Source organism: Bemisia tabaci, chromosome 5, assembly GCF_918797505.1.
Source record: "Bemisia tabaci chromosome 5, PGI_BMITA_v3".
Lineage (NCBI taxonomy): Eukaryota > Metazoa > Arthropoda > Insecta > Hemiptera > Aleyrodidae > Bemisia > Bemisia tabaci.
Genome location: NC_092797.1, coordinates 20,293,677 through 20,317,825, shown reverse-complemented (window position 1 = coordinate 20,317,825; position 24,149 = coordinate 20,293,677). Strand labels below are relative to the sequence as shown.

Here is a 24,149-nt window from a genome sequence, read left to right as displayed (position 1 = left end):
ATGTTACGAAGAAACCAATGGAACCTCTTTTAGAACCTCAAAATTTTGTATGAACGAAATTATAAGCGTTTAAAGTTTCCAAATTTTGTCCGACCTCTCGTATTGACTCGATCCATTGTGCGCGGCAGCAAGGGAAAAGCAGGTCCATCCCTCTATTTCGGCGCCTGCATTTCACTCTTGGGGGTAGCCTTTTGTGATTATGTCACCGCAACACTCCAAAGCACGGCGCTCCGAGACGAAATTATGCTCGGCCATATTTCAGCGCGAGTCAGAGATGGACAAGTGAAAGTAAATTACGAGTAGTCACCATCCATTCGTTTTTAGGAATAAATTTACTACTTCAAACCTTGTGGCAGGGCAGGGCTTGGCTGTCATTAACGCGACTGTTCCACACGCCCACTCCTCGCGCGCTGCCGGGCTGAGGAAGAACGCCGTATGGACATTCGAGAGTTGCCACATTTACCTCGATAAAACATGTATTTTTGACAAAATTCATGCATATTTCTCCTTAAAATTTTGCAGAGATTTTAGATTAAATTGCGCACAAAATTGTATGAAAATTTTCGGAAATAATATCCTCAATGGAGATATTGCATGTGTGAGGAATTTGCGATTTGACTGTTAATTTCTATGTAAAAGTTCGCGAGAAACACGATGGTGCCACTGGTTTTCTCTGAAATCAACTCCCAAGCTCAAAAAAAGCTCTCAAGTTGAGGCCAAAATGGAGGGGATATCCCATCCTATATACCCTGAGAGTCCACGTCTACATCAAGACAAACTCTCCATGCAAAGATAGGGAGCAAATACATTGACAGGGCTGCCACTTTATTTGGAGACTCCAAAACTGAAAACACGGCAACCCTGCTAATGTATTTCCTCCCTATCTTTGCATGGAGAGTTTGTCTTGATGTAGAGGTGGACTCTCAGGGTAGGGTGGGATATCCCCTCCATTTTGGCCTCAACTTGAAAGCTTTTTTTGAGCTTGGGAGTTGATTTCAGAGAAAACCAGTGGCACCATCGTGTTTCTCGCAAACTTTTACATAAGAATCAACAGTCAAATCGCAAATCCCTCACACATGCAACATCTCCATTTACCCGGTAAATTTGGCTTTTATTGGAGGAAACTTGGCAACGTCTGAGGGCTCATACGGCGTTTTTCCTTAGCACAGCAGCGCGGGTTAACTGCATTTTCCTCGTGCCATCTGCGTCGCGTGTTAAGTTCACACAACCCCCTCCCTCCCTCCCTCCCTCCCTCCCTCCCCCGCTTGTCTCATGTGATTCATGTTCCGGGATGTGACAACTTAAAAATAGAGGCTACTCTCCGCCTAGGGATTAGTACATGCGAGTACTTCCTCTCCAAAACAACATACATTTTGAATGTTCCGGGGCGTATAGTAGAGAAAACCCCGTCCGGGACATTTCGGATTGATGAAAATATTTTTTGAGTTGTCACCCTATTTCAACCCCTCACCCCTCCTCATTACGAAACGATTGAATTTACTTTTTTGTATATCCCCACCGCCTTCCCACAATGCTCTGTGATACTTGCATGGCTATCCCAAAAAATTAGGTAAGGCTAAAAATGAAAAATTAGCATGAGAGTAACAAAACGATTGGGGCTGCTATCGGAATCAAAGTGGAGGTATTACGGTTGATTACACATCGAACAACAGGATGAACATTTCCCGCTCTGATGTATGTACTGCATTCCTCGTATCATCAATTGAGTCAAATCATCACTTTACTTAATGGTAAAATGATTACGCTCAAACCCCTCCCCTTAGTCTATCTGTAACGCTGCGTACGTTTAGGAAAGACCCTCACATACTCCTATAGCATTGTATAATTTAGGGATGACCTCTGATGTCAATCTGGCATAGAGACAATTTGCGTGAGAAACCTTCTTCTAAAACTATTTTCCCCTCATTCGATCAGAATGGCATGCGGAGTCTCAAAATCATATTATTGTAAATTATCCTAAATTAATTTTCAATTTAAAAGAACAGCAACTTTACAGAACAATTGTTCTTAAAAATATTTCTCCTCGCTTCGACACATGGAGATGCGATTTTAAAACACTTTTCGCACAGTCAAATTTACAATTTGAAACCGCTTTGAAATCAAGACATTGGTCATCTTAGAATGAATACTACTCCTACCAAATTAAAAATGTCTCTCTAAGTTAAATTCAGGGTCCTTTTGAAAACTTTTACATAGCTTCACCCCTCAATTTGGAAAGGGAGTTATGTTCAATAAAAATTGATTCTCGTTCAGGTTGAGTGGGTGGCTGTGTTTTCGCTCCCTTTCTTCTTTGTGGAATGGCTGACAAAAAATTAATACAAGTCGTCTCAGTCCACCTCTTCGAGGATGTCTATCAATTTAAGTGGTTCTTTAAAGTCTTCTGAAGAGTTCTGTACGTTTTCTATGGCAAGGTTTAATTTATTATTCATTTTCAGAGTCTATCTTAAGCGCCCATATGTTGGATGGGCTCACTTCCTAAGTCAGGTAGTAGGTAGTGTTTCAGACCTTTCAGATAGTTTTGTTGGTAATTCATTCTCCTTTGTACTTATCATATCTCTTAATAATTTTGTGCTCCTTTTTCTTGTGTTACAGATCTCTAACATGGGCGTATGATGGAAGAGCCTAGGGCCATTTTGGTCCTATTTTTATGTTTTATCTTCCGTTCCACTGCAGAGGATTTCCTCCTAACCTCAACTAAGGTTTGTCACCTCTTTAGCTTGAGCGTGTTTATTCCAATAGCCATTAACGAAAACTACCTTAAAAATTATTTAAAACTATTTCAGTTGCACTTATTTTCAATTCCTTTCCCTAATACATTTTCAGAGCTCGTAAAAATCCATCTTTTTTTAACGTCGTCGTGTTTGTGTGGGTTATTTCATAGCTGAGGATGAAAGTGATCCTCTGTGTGTCAATATTTTCTTTTAGGGCGCTAAAAGGTGCAAAAACATTTATCAAAATATAAGAAAAATGTAAATTTGTTATATCACGTCTAATCTCTCCCTTTGATAAGCTTCAACCCTGAAATTGGACGTATTTCTGTCAAACGGAACCAGAGACAGGTGGAAGAGGAGGAGTGTGCTCGTGAGTTGAGGGCCGTAAGAATGAATTGGAATTATAAAGCGCCAGTGACGTCAGCGGCGACGACTCAGACGAGTGACGACGAGGAGATCGGTGTTGGGTTATTATAACTCGAGTCCTGTCCACATGCAACGCCCCTGTCACATGCCCATGGCTCACGAGTGCCGTATGCAGTTGGCGCTTAGTTTCGTTTGGTAGAATATAAAATCCCGCTTACTTATCCAAATCTCCGAAGAAAATCACGCCCACTTTTACGAGTACATTGTTTATCCAGCTTTCTGGAGCACACCCCATCTTTCCCACTCGTCTGTCGTAGCTCCGTTTAGCAGAAATACGTCCGATTCAAGTGCCTTATGATTAAATTGTGCAGGGACATTACTGACGTGATAGCGAAGAGAGCAGTAAGTGCAAAAATGAAATTATGAGAAAACGGGCTCAGAAGCTACTGACCGGAAAATTTTATTGAAAAAAGCCTTCGTTCTTTATCAAATTTTTACTAAACGTCCGAAAGACTCCCAGAGATCGTTTGGATGCATGATTAGAAATGAATTGTGAGTTTATTTCTATTACATATACAAGTTATTTTCCATTTTCATGTTAGGTTATTGTTCAGTAAGAAAGCCGTAAGTAACATCTTCTGCGTGCTTTCGTGGTTCCGTTTTGGACACAACTAACGCATTTTCAGGTCAGAAATTCGCAGAATATTGCGGCACTTTACTTGAAAGCACTATTTTCATTGGCTCTTTAGAGCAAAATTTTCACTTACTGCTGTCTTACCTATATAAAAGTACGTCATTTTTTGCGCACTCACGGCTCTCTCATACGTCTTCATTTGATACAATTAAGATGAATTTCGCTGTTTTAGCAATTTCAGTCATTTCATCTAAAAGAGTTTAGACAAATTTTGAAGGGAACTCGATTTCGACAATCTGAAACTTACTTCTCTCTTCGCCATCACGGCAGATTAGATTGACTTTCGTATGTATGGATAGAGTATGGCGATGGGCCGTCAAGTTATGAGGATCAGGAATTTGATTATAATGTGTATGCTTTGACAGGATGATGTGGAGGCCTCGTTACGCGCCATCAGGGACGTGAACGCCGGCTCGAAATGCGAATCGGACGAGCACGTCATCCTCTCGGCGCCCATCAGCACGCACCCTTACGACACGGCCCGGAAAAAGGCTGACCTCTTCAGCCTCATCCTCAAGAAAGGCCAATTCTCTCACCCAAGTAAGCCTGTCCTCTTCCAAATAACACTCGAAAGCTCTTTCACATGCAGTAAGGATTCGCTGTTTAATCACGAGGATTGGATGGAACGATTCCTCTTACGAGTTGTTCATCCGTGCCGTAGTATCGTTTTTGAAGCAGGAAATTTAAAAAAAAAAACCATATACTTTACAATCGACAGAGCACAGGGGAGACTTTCATGAGCCGACCGTGCGCCGTCCGCAGCGCGCATGGCGCACGACCTGCTTTACATTATTACACTAAGTTTACTTATTACTTCACAAGAGCACACGACCAGTGGGTAATTTTAAAAGTCAAAAATTAAAAAAATGCGTCAAAAAGAAAAAATAAAAAAAACCGATGCAGGAGCTTCTTTGCCAGGGATCGTTCGCCACCCGCCCGTCTGGGGCGCCGAGCTGCGGCGTGCTACCAGCGCGAAACTTGCACTGACGCCTACGAACCAAAAGGGCTACCTCACGCATTGCGCAATGCTTGAAGTGTCCCTTAGGTTCGTAGGCGTCAGTGCGCTTTTCGAGCTGTTAGCGGCAGCGTGTCATAAATTTGCCCACAATTAATAGGTCAGGATGTTAGAGTGTAGCCAATTTAACATTAAATTCGGAATTAGCTACTAAAAAAACATCACACACAAAACTTACGTGATCTTTCAGTTATTGGCCGACTTATTTCTTCCTATACTTGAGTTTTGGACCATAGTGGACCGCGAGCGGCGGCGCTCATGAGATTCTCCCATGTGCTCAATCGGCAGATTTTGAAGTTAAGAGTGTATTTCGGACTTTTTGGATCCCTTCATCGTGGTTTTTTAGCCATTTTCATATGCTACAACTCCTCTTTTGGCTCCAGCTGAAGTTTGCAATAGGCCCATTCTGCCGTGCTAAGGAAAAACGCCGTATGAACATTCGAGAGTTGCCAAATTTCCTCGGATAAAACATGTATTTGTGAGGACAGCTCTGCATAATTTTCCTCGAAATTTTCAAATATTATAGATTAAATCGTGAACAAAATTTTTTTGAAAATATTGTATAAAAGTATTCACAATTTTCCCTGTAAATTTGACCTTTATTGAAGGAAATATGGCAACATCTGAGGGCTCATACGGCGTTCTTCCTTGGCACGGCAGCGTTACATGCACTTAGAAAGCTGGAGGGATGGAGGGTGGAACGTGGGTTTCGGAGTGTGCGAGGGGGAGGGTAGCGAACTCCTCATAGGCATTAGGTGTTAGGCGTTAGGCGTTCGGCGTTAGGCGTTATGCGTTCCTCCTATGATTCAATATTATTGTTTTCTCTTACCAAATTCAAATATTAATCGGAGATTTTTAATCGTTGGAATTAAGAGGGACATTTTTTTAATATAGTCATCTATACTTATACAGGCAATGTGCATACTTTTAATGTTGGTGTTTTAATCAATTTAATATGCGTTGCTTGAATAGGCGGAGTCTTCGCAGATAGTTTTACGCGAAAGACTTTTTTTTTAAATCTCTCTCAAGCCAGGACGAGTGATTTAAATCACCAAGATTAATCACAAAAAAAGAAGTAAAAAATAAGCAGCAAAATAGAGGGAAAATGGGAGAGCCTCGAACAGATACATTCCTTTCATCTGAAGTCCCAGGATTAAAATTTCATCCCCTCCTTTGCCACTTTGTTTTGAATATCTGAGATTTAAAAATCTACAAAAAGTACACCTAAATATATGATGAATTTTTCTTTCCATGAAGTCTGTGTATTCTCAAGAGGTATGAAATTAAATTCACTCGCAGGGGGAGATCTTCAAAGCCGTTTTTCGCCCTTTCAGCTCTCAACGATGAAAGTGATCGATTAAACTAGCAAAGCACGAGGGACGAAACAGAGCCTCCCTGGTTGCAAAATGCGACTGCGGTGTATACAGGATGTATATACAATTATTTCATCTCTCTGATCAATATTTTTCTCTATTGGACTGAAGCCCCCTCTTTTTCTCCTCAAAGAATAACTAAAAAGTAGTTCCGAGTGTATCAGTGACAAGCTTTAGACATTATTCTGTTCGGATAGTGCTTTTTCGATTCTAAAAAATGTAATCATCGCGATTGCAGTCATACCTCTTTGAGCTGAGGAATGATATACCTATGTATGCTGCGGTTGTTTGAAAAAAAGTTAAATAATCAAATATTTTTTCCGTTTGAGAATATGAGGAACGGCATACTTTTGAAACAGATTGGTAGATTGTGCCGTTGAAAAATTTGAGAAACCAGCGGTTGGGCGGCCTGACGGCTGTATAAAAACATGTATCTCCAATTAAAAAAAGGGAGAGAAAATGTGAGACACACTAAAAATCTTACTATAAATTAATAGCATCAATCTTCCAATGTCATACTTCGCAAGATTTTGTGCCTTTTCTAGAGGGAGGGGGGCGTGGCATGTTCGAATATTACATCCCACAAAATTGTATTTTTATGGAACACTTCCAGCTAGAAGTAGTTTTCCTTCTGAAAATATACCCAAAAGTTCACACAAATAATCGTCCATACCACAGCCATTAGCCATTGCGACTGGTGACCCCTCGATAAATCAAGAGGTGGAAAATTGAACATGTACGACGAGAGGTATCCTCGGGAAAAAAGTAAGCTTTTTCCAAACTCAGGAAGACAGTTCTCAAACTTTAATGTAATGTTTGAGATTCTCAAGCAAAGTTTTCTCATGAAATATCTCTTTCTGTCTTGATTCGGAATTGAAATAGTAGCGTGACGTACTGAGAACGAGGATTCTGAGTCTGACAAACCCGATTGATGTAAGTTCGGAGTCTCTGCAGAGCGCCTTCATTTAAGCATGCCTGCAACTTATCCAACATTAAAAGAACATATCGTTGCGTTGCGCTTTGCTCGTTAATATATCTGAAGGCGTTTCTGCGCGTGAAAATACTCAATGCGTGCCGTATTTTGCACAGAGAAAAAATTCACGGAATTTTTGAGGAATCGACTTTGAAAAGTTTTCTACTTGAAGAATAAAACATGACTGGAAGTCTGCAATGTCACTAAGATACGTGGTTTGCGAGTAACATCGTTGAAATGCTGAAATACATGTGTTTCACGATGAATTTGCAGGTGAGTAATATTCTTTTAAATCTCATGTTCAAAATGAAACTACTAAGAGAATTGAGCACGAGGATCCTTGGTTTCTAAATTGAACAATTATTGGAGGAAATATGATAAAATAACCTAATCTGCTAAAATACGTGTGTTTGGATGGGAAATATCGCCAGATGACGTCACAAGGCGGCAAATTTGCTCAAAATTAAATCCATTTTACTACATGTTTACCATTTGAGGAGAAAATCATGAAAGCATTCGACCTCAGCTCATAAAGCATTCTCAGAGAAAGCAATAAAATTTGTTTTTGCAAATTTTCCATCGGGAAATGGCACCTGATGACGTCACAAAGCTATACGGTATACTCTCTCATTTTTTAATCTATTTTTCTACATTTTCTCAAACCAGAAAAAAATTATGAATAATAATGCGGACTCGACTCAGTATTGTCAGATGAAGCAAAACTTTTTTTCGTGCAAATTCTCCATTAATCATATTTTATCAATTTCTTGTAATTCTGTATTATTGCATCTATTAGATATGACTTATGACAAGATTAGCCTAGATGTATGAAATTACAAAATATCATTAATTTAATCGAACGTACCAATGCATTTCGGCAAACGCTATCATCAAATAAATTAAATTACTAAAATTTTCTAATTTCATTCATCTAGGCTAATTTTGTCAAGCCATCTCTCATCGCATTATAACCCGTTATTAAGGACCGAGGCCTTACGAGACACCCTGTAGACTCCGATACTAAATTTCCCCGAGTTTCCTCCGTTAGAAGCTGCCAATACCGCCTCGCATGAACAATGCCCCATCCTCCCGAGTCCCGACTAAACGGGCGTGAAAAGGGACGGAGCATACACGGGCGCAGGTACAGAGGGGGGAAGGGGGCACATTGTTGCGCTAACTATTCGAGTTTCGTGGGGTTGCGGTCGGGGGGTGAGGGGTATCGGGTGGCGAAGTGGGAGGGGGTGGGATCGGCGGGAGATACGTGAGGCGTATGATGTGCTGTCGGAGGAGGGGAAGGTGGGAGCTTTAAAGCTTGAACCCAGATCCAGCAATTGTTAGTGTTGATTAATAGACGCAATCAACAGTCAACACTCACTCGTTGGACCCGCCGCCTTTCTCCCGGTCAAATTCCACACCAGACGCTCATTTACCCCTTACGGCTGACCTTCAGCTAAGAATTAATTATTCAAGTTTTCAGCCATCGATGTGAGGCAACTTTAAGGGGACTTTCTGATTCTCCCCACGTTTTGTTTCTACACTGAAAATAAAAACTCCGGCCGTGGGAGCCGGACTTAAGGGCTGTATGGACATACCGTCCGCGTTCCGGGCTCAGAGGCCGAAAATTCCGGGTGTAGCATCCGGAGCAGTCGGAGCTACGGCTTCAGCACCCGGAACTTTCGGCTTTTGAGCCCGTAACTTTTTGTTTCAGTGTACATCAAGAAATTATTGTTATCAGTTCGCCGTTTTAAAAGAAGGCCGTTGTGAAACGTCGGACTTGAAAATCGAAAAACTTCGTTCACACCAAAGATTATAGAGGATTGAAGAGGAAATCTCTCTTGAAACCTTGTGTTTATATTGTGCTGCAAAGTAAGGACTGAAGATTCAATAACAAGGGCATAATATTTGATAAGCCTGATACCTTGTGGCATTTCCAGAAGTTGACAAAAGTGCTTTTCTCTCCATTTAACTCTATTATACATGATGTAATTCTTGGTGAGGTAGTCTGCCCAAACACAAAGTATTTTTTAGACCCTGCGATGCTATTTTTCCTGGGTGTGAAAGTTATATTTGGTAGTACCGCTCAGATCCGCTTGAGTATGGACATTTTCAAAAAGACTTGAGCGCCAGAAATGAAAACATGAGAATAAAATTAGAAACTATAGAAGTCGGACCATGTTATAGATCGTATGGATTATGAAGGTAGAACAGGACAAAATGGCACAAGTAAGTACCAAACCGTTACGACAAACCGTCACGGAAATACAGGTACGGCCTTCTCGTTTATATATTAGATGTGAGCAAATAATTCATCGCGTTTGTAGTTCAGAGCTCTGAAATATAAAACGGATCGATGGAAACGCATTTTACTGTTTTTCTCTTATTATAATTTCTGTCGCTTAAGTCGTTTTTAGAATGATCGATACAAATCGATTATTATACTTGTATCAACCTACAAATCGACGGTGAAAGTCGGCAATCACATAACTCGGTTTGCGACGTCGCAGACTTCCTGTCATACTTTATTCTTTAAACGGAAAACGACTCAACGGCAATTCTTTAAAATTGCCGTGATTTTTCTTCTCTGTGCGAAGAAAATTCTGCAAAAACTTCAAGGAAGGATGTCAATTTGTTCTCCTTTAAAAATTTAACATAGAGGCGGAGATTTTCAGACACCGCAAACGAGATATGTGATTGCGGACTGACGCCGTCGAAATACTCCACGATTGTGAGTTGGTTCAGGCGCCTTGATACAACTATTCCTGTTCTACGGATGTGCGTTTTGCATACTCCAAAATTGAAGGCACTTTCGCTGGCCTCCACTGATGCCCACGATGAAATTTTCAGATTTACACACCATCGCTGAGAGCCTACTGATCTCGGACCAGCACCTAACAGCAACTCGGGTTCTCTCCGCCAGCGCCAACTCCTCGGAGACCGACGCCGTCATCCGCGACATCATCAGCTGGAACCGTTTCGTGAGCGAGCGCATGGAGGTCGTGTCCAATGGGGAGGATCACATCGGGCCGGCGACAAGACTGGACGGCTTGGTGCCCACCGACCGCGAATGGTTCGACAACGGACTCCTCCCAGGGTCCGACTACGATGGAGTCCTACCCCTAGGGCCGCTCAAGAGACGCAAGTTCATGTCCTACACCACCGAGTCCTTCACCAGGGGGTGGTGGACGTTCCCATATTACTCTTGCGCCAAACGCAAGTGGCTCCTCTCATATAGTGTTCTCCTTCCTTCGTCCAAGCAAGGGTAGGTGTTCTTGATGACCATTACTGCCCTGCCGTGCTAAGGAAAAACGCCGTATGAACCTTCAGGCGTTGCCAAATTTCCTTCCCTAAATCACGAATTTTCTGGAAAATTCGTAAATATTTCCCCTCCAATTTCTCAGATAATTTTGTTCGCAATACCACCTAAAGTTCCTGAAAATTTCGAGGATAAATATTCGCAACTTCCTTCAAAAATAACCATTTTCTGAGAGGAAATTTGGCAACTCTCGAATGTTCATACGGCGTTCTTCCTTAGCACGGCAGTGCCGTACTGAGGAAGAACGCCGTGTGAACATTCGAAAGATGTGAAATTTCCTTCGATAAAATGTTTATTTTGGAGGAAAATTATGAATGTTTTTCCTGGAAATTTTTATACACTTCAGATCAAATTACACCTAAAATTATCTGAGAACTTGGGGGAAACCTATTCACAAAGTTTCCTGGAAATTAATGATTTGCCTGAAGGAATTTGGCAACGCCTGAAGGCTCATACGGCGTTTTTTCTTAGAATGTCAGAATGGAGCTCTTGCACGTGTGAGGGATTTGCGACTTACGTACTTTGACTTTCGTAAAATTCTGCAAGAAACACGATATTGCCACTGTTTTTCTCTGAAACGAACTAGAAAGCTGAAAAAAAGCTCTCGAAGTCGAGGACGTAATAAAGGAGTTATCGCACGCTATCCTGAGAATCTACCTCTATATCAAGACAAACTCTCCATGCAAAGATAGGAAGCAAATACATTAACAGAGTTGCCGTGTTTTCAGTTATGGAGTTCCCAAACAAAGTGGCAACTCTGTTAATGCATTTGCTACCTATCTTTTTGCATGGAGAGTTTGACTCTAGAGATGGACTCTCGCTGAGATGAATCTTTTAAAATTTGGGAAGTAAAAATGAAATCGAATTCTCACCATCATATTTCCCAATTTTTTCGGAAGAGGAGTGATGTTGTATCCCCCTAATGACATTTTCTAAATGCTTCAGGATTCTCCTCATATTTTTTGGATTGAACATCAGCCTCTATTCCTCCCTTGACTATCAAGAACATTCTGAGTCTTTTATGACAATAATAATTAACTGACCCGATTACTTCGGTTTTTTTGTCAACACTTTGTTTGTTTTTTTTTAAAATTAATCTTGGTATTTTACTGTGATTCTGTATTTCAGGATCCGAGAGTTTCTTAGTTTTGACGTGGATATTTCAGACCTGAAATTAGATCAGTGTGAGTCACCATTCCATTCGACGTCGTCAGAGCAGATGAACGTTTTTTTGGGAAGTCATAAGTGCCACAATGATACAACTTACGTAAGTGTAACTTCAACACACTCAGCTCAATCAGTCTCCAAACTGATCTGCTGTTTTCTACTAAAATTCTTTTTCGGGTGAAATCAATGGACCCCTATATGCGTTTCTTTATACTGTGACGTAAATTATACGTCGAATGCACCAAAAACTTCCAAAAGAAGCTGACATGTGAAAAACAACATTTGTTCCTTTTTTAAGTTAGAAATCAATCAGTCAAAAGCAAAACCTCTTGCTCCTGTCCTGAAAAAACCAACATGTATGTAAGTCAAACTAATCATTGATAACAATATCGTGCGTTTGAAATAGGTATGTCTCCTCTTCTAAACGTTTCATTAAAAATTCAGCTCACCGAAAGAGGTTTCTCGTCGTGAAATATACTGAAATTAATTAGAGCTCGATTTGGTTTTTCCTCTTTTTTGTGGACGAAATATGAATTGGCGTACACAAAAAACGCAATCTTCTTACCTCATGAGTGGAGTTTTGACATTTTTAGGACACCCGATTTTGCGTGAAACTTAAACGAGGAAACACGGGGGTATTTAATTTTCACCCGATATGATGGTCTATTCTCATTATCATAGAGTTGTCAATATCATAAAATCTAAAATCACGTGACTAGTTAACGAATGAGAGATCTTATACAGTCTTTCTCTCTCTCTAAAAAAAAGGGGAGAACGAAACCCACACAGATTTCTCGCGAGTGAGGTGACATCAGAAAATGAGATGCGATCGTGGAAAAGTCAAGACGTACAAAATACAATTTTCACCCCGCGACTTCAAAGGCGCGATGGGATGATAAATTACGTTTGGTCTGATGGAGGATTGAAACATAAGCTTTCAGTCGGTGGATACAAGAAAAATGTTACCAAGTCCCATCCGGCGACAACCCTTTCTTTCGCGGTGGGGAAACGTAATCAATTTTCCATTATATCGTGATGAATAGCGGAGTCTCGTTCCGGGAAGGAAGTGAGTTTCGTTTAAGATATTTATATACGCTTGTAAGTTGGCGCAGGATTTCGGGGTGTGCGTTTTCGTACGTAAGTTTATATAAATTTCCAGACTGCGATTTAGCAAAACGCTGAGTGCAAATTTGTCAGTGCATCTGCTCCTTGCGCTCCGTGATGCTCCGGTAAAAGCTTTTACTCATCCCGGAAACAAATGAAGTGGAGTTAATTCGTCAGACTTGTCTTGTCACATCTTGAAAGATTAACGGTCGCGTCTTCCCCGCAATTTCCTCTCCTCAACCGCTCTGATATCGTGTCCGGTTTTTTCAAGGCAATTTTCGCCGTCATCCGGAGTCTCGCTGCAAGACTTTGCAACAGTCAAAACGGCAAAACCCACACAATTTTTTTATTTAGGGGATTACGGAACTGAGTAGTTTGAAAGGGACTTTTGACTCGCTCATTTACAAGCACTGGAAAAAAAACACATTAAATGTAGAGTCCAGACTCTTAAAAACATCGACAAGAAAAAATACTCTTGATTCAATCGGATTTTTGCTTAAATCAAGAACCAAGCCTCTTAATTTGAGCGAATTTCCTTTTGATCTCAGCAAAAATCTGATTAAATCAAGAGTCTTTTTTCTTGTCAATGTTTTTAAGAGTCTTGACTCTAAATCCAATGTGTTTTTTTTTCCAGTGAGGTCTAAGAAATACTTTTGGTTAAACTCAAAGATCACGTGTGGACCGCGTTAAACAGAAAGGAACCCAGCCACATCAGCTATTGCCAAATTTAACAGGGGAATTTGATTTTTTACGAGAGAACGTTTGTGCGGATTCCTTTGAAAATTTTAAGGAATTTGCTTTGCATTATGGAGAAAATTCATTGAAATTTTCACGAAAATCCGCACAACCGTTTTCATATAAAAAATTAAATTGCCCGATCAAATTTGGCAATAGCTGATGTGACTTGGTTCCTTTCTGTTTAACGCGGTCTATATCATGGTGTGTATCACTGCAGATATTATATCATACGGCACCGTAATTATTAGTCGGAAAAATAATCACCACAATCTTTGAGAAATTAAATTTACTAGGTTAGAAGAAAATGCTGTGAAAATTGCGTGTCTGTTGCGTCGTTTCTCCTCTAAAAGATTAATCAAGAACAAAAATTGGAAACACCGGAGCTGGTTTTTAAATTTTTTCATAGATTTGTAATTTTTTCTCGATTACGAGACATGTGAATTGAGGATGCCACATCGTCACCTTCGGCCAAATTATCACAAGCACCATGCGACATTTAAAAATTTCCACCGCCATTTTTTTTATTTTTTACAGAGATATTGTTCAACGGAGCTGTCCGAAAATTCCACTGAATTCTCTTCGTGCTGCCGTTAAAAATCAGTGAAATCTTCAATTAGATTCAATCAAAAATGTCTTTGTAAAAATATAAAATGGCGGCGGAAATTTTTACCCGTCGCATGACGCTTGTGATACTTTAGCCGGAGGGTGACGATATACACACAGGCAATGACGTCTTCTATTACACTTTTTTTTAGAGAACTCGAAACAAATTTTCAATTAAATTAGATATTACTTTGACTTGGCTTAAATGTCGACTTGTAATGGATGAGGTGACGCTGGGTAGTCGCTCACCGCAATAAACAAACATTATCACCAGTTTTCAATTCGATCCATTTGTCAGGGTGTAGCGCAAGTGTTTGGTTTGGGAGTATATTTGAGGGGCCTTGGAGGACACGGCGGCGCATAAGTGCAGATTTCGCTATTTCAAGAAATATGGGTGTAGAGTTTCAAAATCACATGAAGCCTTATTAGAACTTTAAATTCACTTTTTGATGCTTTAAAGTTGGATTTTTCACAGAATATACTTTCAAACTAGTTTTAGTTGAGTTCATGAATATCTCAATTTTTCAAAAACTACATTTATGCGCCTCGTTCTCCGAGACCCCTATTTGTAAACTTCTCAGTCTTTACATTGCTTACTGCCCTATGGGTACATTTCCTCTTGTTTTTGATGAGTGTGGTAATGATAAAGCAGTCGTGGAAAATCGCCTTCAATTTCGTGCGATACCAAAAGCCAGCTGACGGCACGGCGCGCGGCGTGGCGGACGGGCGGCCAGCGCGCATTGGCGCCTACAAACCTAACGGGATACTTCAAGCATTGCGCAATGCGTAGTGTATCACCTTAGGTTTGTAGGCGCCAGTGCGCGTTTTGCGCTGGCAGTACGCCGCGCCGCGCTGCGGCGTGAAGTGGATGCGGGACGGACGAAGTGGTCCTCTATTTAAGTTCAGTATATTTAAATCCCTTTGAATTTGGTGTGGTTTCGACGATCATAAATTAAATATTGTAAGGCCTTGTCTCCACGAGCCGTATCGCGAGATTTGTCCCAGGGAAAAATCTCACTTACGAAGTTGGGAAAAATATTGAGTTAATCAATATTTTTCCCAGTACCAAGTATGGTACTTGTACCCCTAGGACCCACTGAGAGAAGAAGAAGAAGTGTAAACGAATTGTGCGATATTTTATTCATTACTACATTGTTCATGTTTGTTTAGTTAAAAAATGTGTCTAATTGTCAATTGAGTGCAATTTTTATTTTAATCCCGGTCAAATACTCGACTTTAACTAATTTATCTTCCCGCGCAAATTAGTCGCAGGACTGCAAAGAGCCCCGTCCCGTGGAGACGGTAACTGGGAAAAATCCCAGAAGTTTCATTCCTGCGATTCGAACTTGGGAAAAGTCCCATGAAAACGTCCCGTTGAGACAAGGCCTTAGACAAGTTGAGACTCTAGCAGAGTAAAAAATTGATTTTTAATCTTCCAAGGCATTTGAAGTTTGACAATATTTTTCAGTGTTTACCACACGAAAGCAGCCAGGGTTGGATGACTGGATCATACAGCTGCCACTGCAAACCGGGATTTTACTCTTTGTCTCATCAGAGCGGATTTGAGGGGGTTTTGGTTGAAGGTAAGAGAATTTTTTTCTGTTCATTCTGTCCTTTTTTTATTATTTAGAGTTCCTTTATTGAAAATAATTAAAAATTGAGAACAATATTTTCAATAGATAATTTCTTATAGCTAGACGACAGTATTTATAATCGGGTTACTTTCGTTATAAAAGAATGAGTTTTAAGAGAAGAGAGACACCGGAATCGCAAATGAAGCATAGTATCAGTGTCTCCCCACCCCCTCCTCCTTTTTGTCCTTTAGTATGTATAAGTCAAATTGGATTTTAAGGGTCCAGTTTTTGACCGGAAGTATAGGTGAATGGGCAGCTTTGGCGTTATAAGTGAAGTAGGTATTTCTGAATGACTGATTAAAACTTCTAGTCGCAAAAAAAATCAAGAGAGTTCATGTGTATTTGAAAATAAGAGCGTATAACATAATCATGCTAAAGGGGGTTGTACAAAGCGTTCATTGTTGAAAGTATCTCTGAAATAGAAAATCGATCATTGAGCAGGAAAAAAAATGGACAAAAAACACAACGAAAGTAAAATCATACAAAAACCTCAAAAATATTTTACTTTAGATGAACAAATTCTGTTTTACGACACAGACCATAATCTATGACCTCGATAAACATGTTTATGGATGGAGGTGCGGAAGGTATCTTCCACTTCCAAAGCTTAAAATTTTCTGAAGTTTTACTCTTAAGTCGGAGAGGAAAACGGTGGCGTGGCGTGCTTCGCGATACATCGATTAATCTGCTATTGATTGATCTGTTCGCATCGAACATCTTAATACTCGATTCTCTACCATAGCTTCTAATGGGGAAATATCGATAGTCTATCATTCACGTCTCGCCACTGGAGGAAAAGTGACAGTGATGATAATAACTGTTGGACTGTATTTTCTTACGGGAATTTTTAGCGACTTTTCTTGCGATGCGTTGGCTGCTGATAAAACTAGAATAATTGAAATTGCCATAACGGAAGGGAACTCGAAACAAACCGACGAAATGAGGAAAAATGAATCTGAATTTCATCTCTTCTCGACCTCACTATGGGCAATGGAAGCTGGGAAAATGAAAGGGTGCTCTGCTTGCCACAAAATTGAATGTCTAAAGGAAGCTTTCAAGCTATTTCCATTATAATTAAATTTATTCTTGTTTCGCGTCAGCTTATTTTTTACGGGATGTATACAGGGAATCGTGACGGGTATTCTGCAGCGTTTAGACTAATTGAAGGGCTCCCCTCGCTGAATTTATGCGTCGGCTCTTAACGGACCCTGCTTTTAAAATTCGGCTTCGTCGTCACTTTGAACCCTCTTTTGCTGTTAATAGGATACCACTGAAATCTTTAAATAGAGTGCACTTCAGGCATAGAGAGTTTCTTTCGACCGCAGAGAAAAAAACCGTATCGTCTCATTTGTTGACAATGCTTAAGAATCAATTAAACTAATTTGAATTTCTCTAGATCTTACGGTAACTAATACAAGAGCAGAGCATTTTTTCATTTAAAAATGAAGTGAATATGAACCTTGTCACTTCTTTGATGAGTGCCTTCTGGACAAAAACATAAAATGCTGTGAAACAAAAACGTTGGAAGAAATAGCATGAACTATTTGACTTTTTCATCCTCTTCTTCGTATCTCCGCCTTTTTATTGTCTCCCCCTTTCCCAATTTTCTGTCATCGATTTTATATTCCCTTTTTTCTATATGGTAAGGAAAAGTGACTGACATTTTCTGCTGGTATTGAAAGTAAAACACAAAATAACCCAAGCCTCCGTTTCACTCTGGGGCTTCACAGTCTCTCCATTATTTTTTGCGCTAAATTTACCGCAAAATACCAAAATCAACCCAAAATTTGAGTCGGTTCGTGTTTCACCACCTGTATTAACCAAATATTACCAAAAGTAACACAAACATTTTTATTAGTGTACTTCCTTCCGTTTTTTATTTGATACTTCTCTGTCTCTTCATCTCTCCTCTCTTTTCCTGCTTATTCGCTTTCTTATCCGTGTTCTTATTTTCCCTCCTTTTCTATAATTTTTTTCTCTGTAAATAATGCTCGTTACCTGTTTCACATAGGTAATAAAGTGAATAGAATTCTGTGACGTTGCTGCGATTTCATAAGAACATTACACAGACGAAACATCTATACTATAAGCTCCGAGACCTCCTAATTTTGCGTAACTGGTGACGCTTAGTTCCAGCCTTCTACCGGGCCGATTTTCATGATTTTTGCGGCAATCGACGGGCAATTGTCTCTAGATTAGCCAACTCTTTTCAGATTTTCAAAATATGAACCAGGTTTTTTTATATTTCGTGGTAAAGTTGCGAATTCTTGCATAGATCGTCAGGTAATTGGCCCTAGATGAGCCCGCTTTAATTAGATTTTGGAAATAGGACCAGGTTTTTTTAAAATCACGTTATAAAAGTGAGTAAATTTACAGAATGCTCCGGGACTGCTACCGCTATGCGCGGGAGGATGCGCAGTGGTCGAAGAGGTTGCGCAGTGGATGTGTAGCCTGCGCATCAACTCTACATTTATCTACACAAGATTCGCTCCTGCAATCTAACGTCGAGCGGTGGCCGAGTCGTCTATAAGACGTCGAAGGCGTCCATTCTTAACTCGGTGTGGGTTCGATTCCCAAACTAAATATTATAAATTATTACCCCTTATCATCGTTCATTGTTTTACTGCAATATTTCATCAAGCAGTCATTCCAAAACGCGTCCTTTTAATTTTAAAGAAATTTTAGGTGAAGTTTAAAATTAAAGTATATCTCATATCGTAATTTTTAGAGGGAAAATAAAACTAAAACTGATAGGAGGGTAAAAATAGGGCCGCGAAGCGGCCCATTGATGGCGCGGAGCGCCTTCGGGGGGTTGGGCCGCGTAGCGGCCAGGGGGCGTAGCCCCCTAGTATAATCTACTCACAAGGTACTCTCTATAGGTACATATTTTCTGCTCCCAGAAATCTAAAATGTGGTGAAGTCACCGGAGTTTAGGATACGAGTTATTCGCATTAAAAAACAAAGGAGAAAAGTATTCTGTAGTTCACAACAATGAGAATGAAGCTAAAGCTCTTAACTTACGGAGAATCAAGAAAGTTTGTTGTTTTTTTCAGAAGCGTGGGCAGAGTACGAAAAAAACCTGAGTCAAGGCTACCGATTGAACTTTACTTGTAAACCGTGTGCTGCCGGCTGTGAGACGTGTCGAAGTTCTGACCCCTGTCTAGCTCCTTACAATTGGCCCTTCAGGTAAGAAAAAGATCGTGCTCTGCTTAAAAACTCCTCACTTTTTTGTTCAAAATCCTTCCATTTCATTCCAATTTCCGACCGCAAACTTCCTATTAGTGATCTGCATAATTGCATAGGTACACCATTCTAAAAATCAATTGAATTTCATTCAAGTGTGTTCCCGTAAGTTCGGGATGTGCCGTATGAAAAGATATTTTTATCATCTGAGGCTTCAAAAGTTAACTTCATGGTTACTTTTAGCTTCTTTAATGCCACATTCCCATGATAATGAACATTTTAATTTATATAGTACGGCAGTTACCATTAGAGTCCGTCCCTAAATTACATAACGCACTTTTTTGGCATTTTTGACCCCCCCCCCCCCCCTTGTAACGCTTTTATGAAGTAGGTTCCTATCCTTTAATACGTAAAAACATAATGGCGTAATCCTCCCCTCTCCCCTCTCCCTCCCCCTCTAGAGCGTTACGTAATTTAGGGACGGCCCCTTAAAGGAATCACGCCTTTAATAGAAGTGCACAGATACAGTATGATCCACGCAATATGTATTTGCCAATTCAAGAAACTATTTCTCTCAATTTTTTTTATTGTTCTTCAAATACTTCCTTTTCTTTTTTTCTTCCTCTTCGCGCTCCCTTTTCTTTATCTGTAAGAGACTAATCTTTTTGATCAATTTTTAGAGTGTACGGAATAATCATTTCCATGTGGCTTAGAATTGGTGATTTTCTTGTGACAGATTCAATTTTTAATGCACCAGGAAATTGTAATGTCTCATATCACTTTAAACGTATGTGTCTTTTGTTTGTCGCAGGATAACTTTGCTGAGTATATCAATATTTTGCGCCCTCTTTTCTCTGTGTTTAATCGGATTCGTGTATAAAAATCGAAAAGTAAAAGTATTCAAGGTTGCCAGTCCTGTTTTTCTCAGCATTACGCTCTTTGGATGCTCTATCATGTATTTAGAGGTTCGTTTCAAGACAATTTTCTTTATGTTTGCAGGTATGATTTTTTTATGTCTTGGCACTTCAATCGTCCGAAGAAGACGCAGCACGCTTTTCAGGCACACACGTAACAGTCTGTAACAAAAAGGGTGATTGCTAAACGTACACCTTTTGCTACCTTGTATAGATATTCATGGGCCAAGAAAATAGCCCGACAGAAAAACATTGCCAGTAACCATAACACCAAATTATAGTCATTCAAAATACCGGGACGTTTTGTGGTCCGAAAACCTCATTTAAAACTAAGAAAATTAAGATGCGTAGGAAGTAGAAATTAAAATTATTTGTTAATATGTAGAAACTCATAAACACCATTAAGAGACTATCGAAATTCAAATGGACCCAAAATTATAGCCTGGAGAGCGAATGTAAGGGATCCAATCGCTGCTGGCCTCTGAGGATAAAACTTGGGAATTATCTAGTGAGTTAGAGCTCTGGTGATAAAGGATTGGCTGAAAATGAATGGCGGACCGTAATGAAAGAAATTTAAGAGAGATATTTTTATGACATAATAATCTTACCATTACTGATTGAAACCTAGTGAAATATTCGTCAATCAGATAAAATAAGCATGTTACATTCTTATTTGACCAAAAGAAAATCAACAGGGGGAAATAAAACTATACTGTCACGAAAATTAAAAAATCATGCTCCTAGAATCAACAGTACAGCACGTTGTGAAAATAAAATGTGCTTGAAACTAATTTTAAATTAATGGCTTACTGTTTTTAGATGGCAGCAATATTTCCTGTGCTAGACAAAATTTCCTGCAGCTTCACGAAGTGGTTAAGGCATTTTGGATTTTGCGTGACCTACTCTGCTCTTCTGATGAAAACCTGGAGGTGTGTTATTTTGATCATTATAAAATTCGTTTCTATTCGAGAGATATCTTAGTTTTAGTAAATTTTAAGTTACAGATATTAAAATATGACAAAGTGTCAGCAAGTTGGAAATATTTGCTATCTCTTACATAGATGCCCATTAGCTCGCAACTTTCTCTCTAAAATATGATCCATCATCGTTCCCAACACCGCATTTAGAAACAAGCAGTGAACTCCAACACGATGTGTTGATAAGGCGCGTCATTAACTCGCACATATCAACCCCTTTAGTTTTCATTTACAGAGATTTCAAAAAAGGCAAGCAGCACAACAAGAGAATTCACGATCCAACAGTGCAAGGTCAACGACGCACCTTGACGAGACCGTGTATTGTGAATCTAGAAAGCTATTCGAACAAATTTAAGTTTTTTGATCTGCCTCAAGCAAAATCTTATCAGATTCTTGAAGAAAAGTGCTACGGAAAAATTTAAGCGAAGAAAGGAAAAATTCTGTCGAACTCCTAGAAGATAAAGTCGATTTAAAGGTATTTTGGGGCTAAAATACCCAAATCACCGGTATTATAAATCCCGTTATATTATTGAAAAGAGATTTACTCGATATAAATGCAATTGTATTAAATATGTCTTGATTTTTTTATTTTAAACGTCTTTTCATGCAAAGAAGCTTAACCATGTCCATGCTTTATTCATTCATGAATTGAAAGTAAGCAATCCGCATCCCGAAAATCTACCGATTTGCCGTGAAAAATTGCAGAAACTTGATATACCAGGTCGATGTACCCACTCTTTGAATTTACCAATCGATTTCGTGAGTCCACGTATGTGAAAGTCAAAATGCTATAGTCATTTTGGGTGCATTCATTTTTCATGAAACAATTGTAAGTAATTTCAATCCCGAAAAACCATACATTTTCCGTATAAAATCGAAAAAATCAAAATATGTCGACTCCCTGACGTGAAAATTAAATTCTACGTGTGAAAATACTTATGTATCGATATGCTGAACAGAATGCCCGCCTCTCCTCGTAATTTACAAACCGTTCCTATACTCATCTCAAAATTTTTCTCAGAGCTTTGTGTTATTATCAGCTTCCATTTAAACCCCGGTTTGATGGCCGAATCGGCTGCACAAAAAGCAAGCCATTTTTGAAGGGCTCTATGAGAAATTCGTGATATTATCAGCTCTCAGGAAATCACCCCATGGGTAAAATTGCTGGTATAAATTTTCGAGAGCTTAAAATAATCGTATTCAAGAAACTAAGGCATTAAACTATGGAGTCAATTTCGTTTTAATAATGTAACGGGATTTACTTGTCTTCAGGTCAAAACTCATACAAGGAAGCCCCTTGCAAGAGGCTAATTTTTTGTAATTTCACTCAATTTTTTCTCCTTTTTATAATTGAATTGCTTGTCACATTCTGAGGTCAATCATATTAAATTGTAATTTATACATTTCTTTTTTTCCCCCTTCATTTTATTTTTTGTTTGGAGAAGTTTTGTTGATTTCTTCGGATTTCGAATACTGTAACTTCTCTTCTATTTGGCCGATTTTTATGAATGAGACCTCTTTTAATTCGTGTTTCAACGGAGAGTAAGGAAAAAATTGCTAAAAACTCGCGAAACAATTTTTTTTGAAAATTGGGCGAATCCTAGCGTGACGGTGAAATGGTTAATGAAGCGTAAGTAATTGGGCGAGGGGCTGAGGATCCCGGCCTAGCTTGGCGACCGTCATTAGCTATTGTTCGTCGAGACGCCGACGCAGTGATCAGGAGCGTGGGGAAGAGAGGGGTAAGTGGATTCCTGTATGAGCCACGTTTAGCTAATGGTCTAATGAGTCTCGAGGCTCATCACAGATTGCACTTACACAGATTGCACTGTATTTCTTAGTTTTAATAAGAAATAAAATATAATTCTGTAAAATTAGTAAATAAATACCAAGACAATTATTCAGGATGTCAAAGACTGACTGAAAACTTTTTATTAACCTCATATGATAAAAATATTAATATCAGCTGACACTGACATTGTTGTCAGATAAACAGCACTATCAGAGCACGGGTACCAACTTTTGAAAAGTGTAACAGAGGTGTGGAGATCTGTCAAAGCAACGTTTTGAACAAAACGGAGGAGTTAAATTCTCATTCAGAGAGTGCTGACCTGCTCAGCCATCCTCGAATCAGTTCGCTTGATTCTGCTTATATATGCATATTTTAAATCAGCGCGTCGTACTCTTAGGCTTTTTTTAAGAAAACCAAGTAACGTAGACTCTTGGTATTCACTGCACATAAACTAGAGAGCCCCAGAATGAGAAACAACTTTAAATCATAATTATTGACGGATAAATAAACTTTTTACACGCTTTGGAAAATCTCAGAAGTTCGCGGTAGTCACTTTTCGGTAAGGAACTAAGGGACTCGGTTATTGTATCGAGCAGGGTTCGAAACGATCGCAAAGGCGGTATACTACGTATACGCGCCAAAAAAGAATGCATTTAATTGTTTCATTGGTCTCGGTTATCTTATTTCATGTTATCGAAAATACGTCCATACGCATGAATAATTTATTTTTAAGTAGAGAAGAAAATACAATAAGCAATGCTCAATCGGATTTTCGGCGGGGAGGGACATGGCAATGAGGCCTTGAACGCCGCGCAGTGCGTCGATGTAAGTAGCGCCTGCCATGATGCAACTATTCGTGTTCTATGGATGCCCGCGTTGCATACATTGAAAATTGAAGGGGTTCTGGCTTTTCTTACCTTTTTAGGAGTGCGCGCTGCTATTGCAATTGCGTGTTGCAGGCGTGATGTTGCTCCGGAGGGTAAAATCAAAGGCGATAGAGACGGAAGAGTTTTTTTTTCAAAATTCTTTCTTTATTCTCGATTCCCCCCCCCCTCTCTCTCTACAAGTCTTCTTCGTTCTTGACTGCATTTAATTTACATTATGCCATTAACAGTGAACTGGATGGTGTAAAAATAAGAACATGCGGTCCATTTGAGATTGTGGCTTTTCTTATAAGAGTTCTCATCTTTGAAACAGATGAATCCTTGTTTCTAGGATCTTCAAAATTAGTAAATTTTTTTAAAGAAAACATACCGATACATGAATATCGATGGCGAAAATTCGAAACCACTTACCTCCGTTCGTGAAATCGCAGATTTCTTGTTATACTTTGCTCTTTCTTTGGAAGACTGGTCAACGTAATTTCTTGAAAATCTTTTTATCTGTTAGCAGAATATTCTTTGAAAGTTTTGAAGCTATGAAACTGGCTTGTTCCTCTACGAAAAAATAAAATAGGAGCGAGAATTTTGAAACACCAGAATGGAGATACGTGGTTTCGTACCTCGGACATCTATATTATAGGACTAGAGGTATCCGGAGAGCTTGAACGTATAAATTGTCGTCTCCCGAACGAA

At 39.5% G+C, this 24,149-nt stretch overlaps 1 protein-coding gene across 2 annotated transcripts in view; it reads left to right on the top strand.

The window, feature by feature from the left end:
- LOC109044183 (probable G-protein coupled receptor CG31760) overlaps positions 1 to 24,149 on the top strand; it is a 104,760-nt gene that overhangs the window by 59,600 nt on the left and 21,011 nt on the right. The window contains exons 1-9 of one of the 2 annotated variants that reach the window (XM_072300400.1): positions 1,546 to 1,570; positions 2,614 to 2,720; positions 4,158 to 4,332; positions 9,998 to 10,412; positions 11,595 to 11,733; positions 15,547 to 15,661; positions 18,766 to 18,898; positions 19,707 to 19,860; positions 20,629 to 20,738. In XM_072300400.1, coding sequence (XP_072156501.1) covers positions 2,631 to 2,720; positions 4,158 to 4,332; positions 9,998 to 10,412; positions 11,595 to 11,733; positions 15,547 to 15,661; positions 18,766 to 18,898; positions 19,707 to 19,860; positions 20,629 to 20,738 — 1,331 coding nt within the window. In that variant the 5' untranslated portion in view covers positions 1,546 to 1,570; positions 2,614 to 2,630. Of the gene's footprint in view, positions 1 to 1,545; positions 1,571 to 2,613; positions 2,721 to 4,157; positions 4,333 to 9,997; positions 10,413 to 11,594; positions 11,734 to 15,546; positions 15,662 to 18,765; positions 18,899 to 19,706; positions 19,861 to 20,628; positions 20,739 to 24,149 lie in introns of those variants that run through there. The other variant, XM_019061754.2, reaches the window with a different exon arrangement.